Source organism: Calonectris borealis, chromosome 3 (assembly GCF_964195595.1).
Source record: "Calonectris borealis chromosome 3, bCalBor7.hap1.2, whole genome shotgun sequence".
NCBI classification, from domain to species: Eukaryota; Metazoa; Chordata; class Aves; order Procellariiformes; family Procellariidae; genus Calonectris; species Calonectris borealis.
Genome location: NC_134314.1, coordinates 71,621,988 through 71,631,514, shown reverse-complemented (window position 1 = coordinate 71,631,514; position 9,527 = coordinate 71,621,988). Strand labels below are relative to the sequence as shown.

Here is a 9,527-nt window from a genome sequence, read left to right as displayed (position 1 = left end):
AGTAAACCATCAGAGAAAATGCTATTATAAACCTTCACATTTTAAAATTAAGGCAAAGCCTTGAAAAGAAAATCATAAAAACTAGACTCCCTCATAATTTTATGTTAAAAGGGACTTTACTCACCTCACGTGACATTCTCACTATAAATGCTTTTAAAAGACTTTTGAACAAGAGCAAACATTTAAATAAAACACAGTTTACGCTTCCCCCTTCTGGCATTCAAGAATTGCTAGGGTTACAGATGGAAGGTTACTTGCCAAAACTTCTTTGTTCAATCTTATTGTGGGGTGTTTTGAAGGCTGGGACACAATAGACAAATTGTCACGACAATATTTTAAATGTTATTAGAATCGATATCCAGAATTTTCTTTTAAATTTATAGGTTAGTATAATTGGATAATTTAAAATGGATATTTGTGATGATTCCTAGGAATTCCAACACGACCAAATAGTATGGAGGACTAATAAAATTAATCTTTTTTAAAATATAGAATAGCAGAAAGCATTTTCTTGTTTGATTTTTGTTGTGGATAACTTCATATCCTAAAAAAACTTTCATGGGACATCTGACAATCTGTATTGGGATGGATGGATCACAATCGCCGTAGACTCTGTTTGCTTTTCTTGGTCCCAGGAAGCGGCCCTAGCTTAGAGGTGGGTTTCACTGGTTTGCCACTCAAGCAGTCACTGGAGCTGTGGTAGCTGCACATGCACTTTGTGCAAAAGTCAAAGCCACAACTTTCACGATTGCACGTCGCTCTTTGTAGATAGGAGTCGTACTTTGCGGGTGAGCCACAGCGATGGCAGACTTTAAGGCTTTCAGTGTTTTTCAAGGTCTTGGCAGCCTATTGGAACAAGCACAGAAAGAAATCACGAGTGGAGGCTAAATACATGCCCCAAACATTCCCTGATGTTATCTAAGTGTCACAAAACATATTATAACTTCTCCTGCTCTAGAGACCTAAATTATAAATTTAGCCTAATTCTGATGGATATTGAACAGGAATAATCACTCTATAACTGCAGGTACTTTGGACTGGAATACAGATAGCCAATTTAAAATTCTTTAAATTTTAAATTTAAAGGACGGACAGACTAAATGCAAAGCAGTAAGAAAAACAGCCCTCCTGAATCCTCCAAACCTCATCCAAGGATGGTGATTTAGTTCACTTTAATTTAAAAAAAAAGAAAATAAATCTGAATTCCATTTAAATCATTAACATTTTTGAAAAGTGAGCAATGTGTCCAGAAATCTCAGCTGTGGGGCACTCAGCTTGAGACACCAAATGGAAGCAACTCCTATTTCTCTCCAATGAATTCATTTTTGACACAAAAACAGATCCACCATTCAAAATCCTTCAGCATTAAAAAATTATAGACCTGTATAACACCTTATATCACCCAATTGTTAAAAGCAAAATGTTTTTATAATTTAAATGTGTGTGTATAGACATATAAGGAAAAAAAATTTTAGACTGCTACTTCAGTGTACAGTTGAATTTTCAGATTCCTAATGCTACGAAGTGCTATATAGTAGTATTAGAGCAGCTTGATCATACTTTCCAGTGCAATTATATCTTCTTCTCTTATTGCAGCAATTTGCAGAATAAGTTTTTTGAGCTTGAGTATAAAAGTTTTTTCTAGTTAGGAAAATCTGTTGCTTATTAACAAACAATGACTTTCAATAAACATTTTTAAAAGTCTTATAAGACACTAGCAATGTAGACCTGCACCTATCGTGGGGAAAAAAAAAAGCTTCAGGAAAACAAGAAGGTGAAGGGAAACTTAGGCTGTTGGCAGTTGTTGACAACTCCAAATGTGTGACACACTACAAATATGTAGTTTAAAAAAGCCATTTTAATGTCAGATAATTAGTTGGGGGAGAAAAGCATAGAATGAACAGGAGAAATATTCAGCTGTTTAATTTTTTAAAAATAAGAACTACTTAGTCTTTGGTCTTTTTTTTTTTTTTTTTTAAATTGCCCATCAGTGTTGAGGCAAAACTGACAGTTTTTGTGGGATTGCTTATCTGGAAAACATGTGATTCATTATAAGCCCATGGAAACTAAGAGGAAATTACTAAATGTTTTCATGTCTGATCCAAGCCAAAATTTAAGCCAAAAAAAACCTCACTAAGCCATTTTGAGGGTACCCAGACACCCAGGGGGAAAAAAAAAGTTGTAGAACATCCCAGTGTATCAATATTCTCCACTTAGTTTCTGACATATCTGTATCAGAAATAGTGTGGCCAGCAGGAGCAGGGAGGTGATCGTGCCCCTGTACTCGGCACTGGTGAGGCTGCACCTCGAATACTGTGTTCAGTTTTGGGCCCCTCACTACAAGAAGGACATGGAGGTGCTGGAGCGCGTCCAGAGGAGGGCAACGAAGCTGGTGAAGGGCCTGGAGCACAAGTCTTATGAGGAGCGGCTGAGGGAACTGGGACTGTTTAGCCTGGAGAAGAGGAGGCTGAGGGGAGACCTCATCACGCTCTACAACTACCTGAAGGGAGGTTGTAGTGAGGTGGGTGTTGGTCTCTTCTCCCAAGTAACTAGCGATAGGACGAGAGGAAATGGCCTCAAGTTGCGCCAAGGGAGGTTTAGATTGAACATTAGGAAAAATTTCTTTACTGAAAGAGTGGTCAGGCCTTGGAACAGGCTGCCCAGGGAAGTGGTGGAGTCACCATCCCTGGAGGTATTTAAAAGACGTGTAGATGAGGCCCTTAGGGACATGGTGTAGTGGGCATGGTGGTGTTGGGTTGACGGTTGGACACGGTGATCTTAGCGGTCTTTTCCAACCTGTATGATTCTATGATTCTATGATTCTATGACATTGTCTTAAAATAGGCTCAATAAGCAAAATTTGGCAGCCACACTAATAAGAGTTACAAGCGCTTCAAATAGGAGATACTACTTTCAGAAATATGCTTTACAAGCTGATCATGTGCCAGACAACACGTGAGAAACTAAAGATGAATGGAAGTCACCAGTTACCTCAGAAAACTCCATGAGCCTGCTGTGATTCTTAGATGCTTTGGATCTGGTGCCTTTTTTATTCAAGTTGTTTGGTGGGGTTGCTTTCTGAATGGAAGCTAAAGCCGTTCGGTAGAGAACATACTCCCTTGTTGCAGCATGCTCTGATGCCTTAGTGCCATTCTAATGAGAAGAAAAACAAGAATAAAATTTGAAAAGAGACTTATCTGATACTGACTTTTTGTTTAAAGAAGTCAACAACTTTTTTTGGGTCCTTCCTCCTGGCTAGAAGGTCTCCAATAATAAAGCATCATACCAAGTAGTACGCTATTAATTTTACCTTAGCTTTCTCAGTCACTGCTGTTAAAAATGCATAGAACAGACCCCTAGTTCAGACCATCAAAACCAACCATCTTCTAGTACATAATGCAACTTACTTTCACATTAACACATCATAATTATTTAGGCAGAGCATGTATCCTAGTCACCGCAATGTTTTAAAGCACAAAGCAATATTTCTAATTCTTTACAGTGAACAGGGATGCTTGAAATTTTCTTTCTCAGAAGTAAACTCCGCCCACCAATTTTCTGAGTTTGCAGTTCAGGTTAAAAAAAGCATACAATGGCAGGGAGGAAATCAAACTTTATGGGACAAATGTTCAGTGCTGTCCAACTGTTTCACCCCAACAGGTTAGCACCATAAAATACTACATAAAATTCAGACTAGTTGACTACCTTATTCTGTGGCAGATCCTAAGCCTTGTTTCATTGTCTCTCCACCTCTCAAGGAAGAAAAACGCCCCTAGTGTTTTAAAGAAGTCCTGCCTTAGTAAAGTGCAATGCTAGCATGGCTGGATCTTGCATTTTTTATTTCATAGGACAAATAGGCATTAGGAATAGCTCACAGTGCAAAAAGGTTTTCATTTTTCTGTAGCCAACATGTTGCACTTCAGAGACTGTTGCTAGAAAGTATAAGCAGAGAACCTGAGTCGCGCAGTCAGCTGAGTGGCTTCTCTCAGCCTCTCTCCCTCCTGGATCAGTGGGGATGCTGAAGGAAGGAAGCCCCTGCTGAGAGCCTCTCGGGCTTGCCCAGCGGGCAGTGCTGGAGCTGACCCTCTCCTCCCTGCCTTCCTCTCTAACATAGGAGACGTGGAAGCTCTTAAGAACATCTGCATCTCTCCTTGGGTAACCTTCTCAGTCAGCCTTCCCTGGGCTCCAAAGACAGTGAAGTGACTAGCAACACTTTGAGACAGGGCATCCTAACAGGACAAAATCATACACTCCAGTGACAATGTTTTCAATCTAAGAAACTCTTCTGCGATCTCTTAAAGCTGGGAGAAGTCCTGAAAGAGCAGAAGGACACTGCTGGTTTAGGCTTGAAATATCTAACAAGTGCAGAAACTTACAGAAAGATTTTTCACAGCTTTACTATACATTTGGAAAATCCATTTATCTTCTTGTAGAATCTTCTGCCATGTTGTGCTGACTTTGGCAAAACTGCAATGACAATACAAACATATCAGTTACCTCCTAGGAAAGGGAAAAACTTTTTATTTAATTGTGGAAATAACTATGTAATCTTTTTCTTTCAGGTAGAAGATGGGATATGTTCACAGCTGTAGCCTTTAATTTGCCTTCTAGGGAAAAGAGATATTCTCCACATATATCATAGCTTACATTGACAGTTCGTGTTTTAATATATTAATACATAATACTAACCATTGAGTAAATGTCACAAGCCCCATATCTAAAACATTCTTAAGCCATCTGATTAGGTTGTTTACTTTCCCAATGAAATACAATGAGATCAATATACTTACTTTATTAAATCCATCTCACCGAGATGCCTTAAAATGTTTGCTAATATATGCTTCAGGTTCTTTTGGAAGAGTTCAGCAAGAATGTCTATTCTATCTAATCCCATTTTCTTTCCAATTAGGTTACAAAGTTCAACCTTTCCCCTAAAAACAATTCTGTCTACTGCAGCCGAAGACTTGAGATTTCTTTTACCACTTTTTTTCAAAGTTGAGCAAATCATTTCTTCATAATGGATTACTGGCAACAAAGTCTTCTTTGAAAACTGTGCTTGGTTTTCGTTCTTCATGAGACAATGCTTTGGTGTGCCACAGAGATTCCCAGCCAAAGGTATACTGTCCTCATGTTCTATTGGATCAGTGTATTGATTACTTAACATAGAGGAATAACCACTGTCCTCACTAAATTTACTGTTTTCCAGTGCCTCCATTTCATAGACACCTTCATCAAGTCTCTGGGTTACTTGTTTGTTTTCTTTGTTATGTACAGGTCTTCCTTCATCTTCAGGATCTAGATTTCTGGTGGCCACATGGTATGAGTCACTAAGGAGTATTTTCTGATGCTCTTCAGCACAGCTTTTACAAAGGCCTTCCTCATAATTGAAGGGGCAGGACTCTTCCAGTCTTGTTTTCTCCACAGCAGATTTCAAAGGTGCAAACCCAGTGTGAAGAGACGTACAATCAAAATCACATTTCATTTTGAAAGAGTGGTTAAGGTTTGATTTCATTATTTTGTTTGTATCCTGCAAGAAACAACCAGGATAGTATTACAACACAGCATAAACTGCATCACAAATTCTTTTTCTTATAAAGAACCAATCATGCCTTCCTTCTGCATTATGAATTTTAAGCTTTTATCTAACTCACCCTCTAGTGTCTAAAACTCAGACAACTAGTGGAACTAAGGATTTGACCAGCCACACATTAAATCTATGTAAGATCTTCTCAAAATTAGAGCTTTATGCTGCGTATAACTGGGGCGAGAAAACCGATCGGGTGATTTACTTTGTCACCATTCCACCAGTATAGATTACTTTTAGACACACCAACGTCTCCACTTCCTACCCTAAATGCAGCAATATACTCAGGACGCTTGCGGTCCCTGCAAGGGACTTCAGTGGCAGAGGGTCCAAGAGTGACAGCAGGCTCATGCAGGGGTATAGCCAGGCCAGAGCAGCCTGAAGTTTGCATCCAAGGCAAGAGGCAATGCTGCTGATGCAGCCAGGTATCTGGCATTTTTAAAAGGGGAGGAGGCTGGGTGGCACAGGAAAAGCTTGAGCGCTCACATGCATGTGTAAATTACAATGGAAAGCAGCAACCCTTAAACAATGGCCAAAGTGAAATAAAGTATAATTTTAAGAGGGTGGGAGGTCGACAGATATTATAGGGAAATTGAGCTTTTCTTGCCCTGTTTCTTACCCCTCCTCCCGAAGTGCGGTGCTATCTATATTAACAATTGTGGGGGGGATGGGCAAGGGCTGAAGAGGAGAAGGAAGCCATCTCTGTCGTGTTAAATCTCAGGGGAAAATAATTTTCAAGATGCTTTGCAATCCGTAGGAAAAATAAACTCCCCGCTTTGAGCTGGTATTTTAAGGGATTTAAGCACTTTCAGCAGTTTTGGAAAAAAGTATTAGAAAAATGTGTTTCATGAACATTTCAGAGAAGAAGTCCCTTCTTCTTACCTACATTTGGTGGAAGAAAACAGCAAATACGCTTATGGCTTTGTACAGTGTGAGTTGGGGGAGAGATGCAAGCCCTCGCTAAGTTTCCTCCTCCCCTTCCCCCCTCGTTTGCGCGCCACGAGTGAGCAGAGGAGCTTTTGGGTTGAAACCCTGCAGAATTGGGAAATGTCCTCCCCTCTGTTTCGGGGCGCCAGAGCCGGCCTCGATCCCCCAGCAGAGCGGGCTCAGCCGCGGGCCCCCGCGGCGCTGTCAGGCTGCTCCCGCTCAGCGCTCAAGATGGCCCGGGTCGGCGGCAGGTAGACCGGCTCCCGGCCCTGCCCTGCCCTGCCTCGCGGCCCCGGGAACCGCACCCTACCCCTTCAGGGATCTCCGCTTTCCCCCACCTTGGAGGATTCCCCCTAAAATGGTGGCGGCGGGGCGGGCAGGAGCGCGCCGGGGGGATGCCCCCTCCGCGGCGTGGCCCGGCGGGCGGGAGACAGCGCGGCGCGGCGCCTCCCCGCCCGCCGCTGCCCGCCGGCGGGAGCTGCGCTCCCCACCCCGGCTCGGACTCGGCCCCGTTAGTCCGCGGCGGGCAGCGGGGCGCGCCCCACACCCGGCTCGTGGCGGGACCGGGACGCTCCGCGGCCGCCCATGCGCCGCCGTCCCGTCCCATCCCGTCCCGCCGGCGGGATAGCTGCGGGACGAGGCTGGGGAGGGCGGCGGGGCCGGGCGGCCGTCGGGGGTGCCCGTCCCCGGTCCGCCTGCCGCCCCTCGCAGCGCCGCCAGCACCGCCAGCGCCCCCAGTCCCGCCACCACATACGCCGGCAGCCGCCCCCGTCCCGGCCACGGAGCCCTCACCGCGGAGCCTCGCTGCCCCGGACTGTCCCGGCCACGGAGCCCTCACCGCGGAGCCCCGCTGCCCCGGATCGTCCCGGCCACGGAGCCCTGGCCACGGAGCCCTCACCGGGGAGCCCCGCTGCCCCGGACCGGCCCTGCCACAGAGCCCTCACCGGAGCCCCGCCGCCCGCGCTCACCTGCAGGGCTGCGCCGCCGCGGCCGCGGGCAGTGAGTGCGCGGCCGCCCTCGCCGGGTACTTTTAAAAACTTTGAATTTGGTATCCAAAACCGCGCCGGCCAATCGGGCGCCGCCTACGGAGGCGGCCCGGCCAATGGAAGACGGGCAGAAGGCGGGGGCCAATCCGAGGCGCCGCGGGCGGAGCCGGCCCGGCTCACATTTTCCCTCCTCGGCCGGCAAGGAGCGAGGCGAGTGGTGCGGAGGTGGCGCGCGCGCGCTCCGAGCGGGGCGGGGGCGGGGCAGAGGGCGGAGCGTGGGAGACAGGGCGCGGGGGGGGCGGGGCCGCCAGCGCTTCCCGTCCGGCGGCGACTCCCGCCCGGCGGCCCGCCCGCCCTCTCCTCCCGTCCTCCGGCCGCCGAAGGGCACCTCGGCGCTCTCCCAAACGAACAACCGGCTTCTGCGCCGCGGGGGTGACACGGGCCTAAGCGCTACCCGGCGCCGAACCGCATCCGCCTTCGCTTTTATAACTGGATGCGTCTGGGACCGTCCCGTCATCCCCGCCCGCTCAGGGCGCGCGCAGCTCCTCCACCGGGAAGGGCGCGTTACGTCTGGCGGTGGATCTCTCGTCTGGGTTCCTCCCCGCGGACGAACTGGATTTGTTTTAAAGTATGACCAAGGCTATGGGCAGCTGGCAGAGGAGCGCCACCGGAGCCAAGCGGCCTGGGCACCGGTGCGGGGATCCCGCCGCTGCTGAAGTACCGCTTTCTCGCGGCTCGGGGGGCCGCGTCTGCCGTGAGACAACAGGCCTTGCGCTGAAGCGAAGACGGAGCAAGAAAGGGACTTCAAGTCCTTATGCAGTAAAGCTTGCCGTGCCAGACCACGGAGGTACCGCTCAAGATAGCGAAGTCCACCCTGTGTGACACTGGCAGGTGCCAGTTTTGGGATACCTCCGTCAGCCTCCTGCCAGAACCAGGGGTATCCAGCTTTTCTCACACTGATCAGAGGCCGGCCGCTTGCAAGGCAACGGCACCTCTAGTGTCTGTTCTAGCAGCCAGGCAAGAAGAGGCAGGATCTGGCCAGCCAGGCAGGATCTGGCCAGGCAGCCTACCAGCTGGAACACCAGGGGAGGTCTAGGGTGACAAAGACCTGCACACTTCATGCAGTTTCATGCAGTAGTCCATGCTTAGACCTGATTGATGGCCCTTATTTGTTTGGAGGAATATGAAGCTGAAGTTTGAGAGAAGGAATCGCAAATTCCGTCCATCACTTGGTATAAGATAGCCTGGCTTTAAGTGAGGTCAAGACGACCGTCACAAGTGCTCTGTAGTCTTCAGTTTACAGTACTGATCTGGTAGGAATAGACTTCAGTCCTAGTTTCTGCTCCAATCAATATCTAATTATTTTACACACAAAATGCATCAATGTTTATTTTTACTCTCTTATGTGCCAGTTGGGAGTTGTAAATCTGCTAGTAAATCTAGACCTAGGTCTCACACTTACCAACAGGAAATATGTGTGCCTCACATGTTACATACAGGCACTCCTACATCTGAAGTTAATGTACACACCTTTAATTAAAAGAGTTGGAACTTAATCATAGTTATCATGCAGTATTTCCTAGAAAACAAAGCTGATAAAGGTATTAAATGACTCTGTGCATTTTTTTGACATGCATTGGTTCAAACTGCAGTCTCAAATGTAATAAAAGAAGATAATAAACTGATAATAATCAGTTGATTTTTATATAGGATATTTAAATAATGCGTTTCTATAAGCTATCTGTAGCAAACTTACTTGGTACTTATTCTAATTTCTTACACTAATTTTAATTAGAAGTCTGAAAGTAAACACCCCTATATTCATGGTAACATTTTTCCTTAGGTTCCAATTTCTTATTTACTGGTATTTATATTTCAAATACATTCTGTGTGTGTATACACACACGCATAGGTACAACGTGGCATGGAAGCTGCAGGTTTTGTATTGCTATATGTATTTGGGATTGTAAAATGTAGTGTAAAATAAAGGTTAAGAGTTGTCTTTACCCACAGATATAAACGTGCACATG

General features: G+C 46.0%; 1 protein-coding gene across 1 annotated transcript; it reads right to left on the bottom strand.

Annotated features, from left to right (window-relative positions):
• Positions 1-519: 519 nt before the first annotated feature.
• Positions 520-9,526, bottom strand: FBXO5 (F-box protein 5). The gene is given in 8 exon segments (XM_075147909.1): positions 520-846; positions 2,992-3,153; positions 4,377-4,467; positions 4,791-5,527; positions 7,480-7,793; positions 7,796-7,855; positions 7,858-8,109; positions 9,505-9,526. Coding segments are annotated over 8 exon segments (1,890 nt in total). The 3' UTR covers positions 520-594.
• Between the last annotated feature and the right edge of the window lies 1 nt (position 9,527).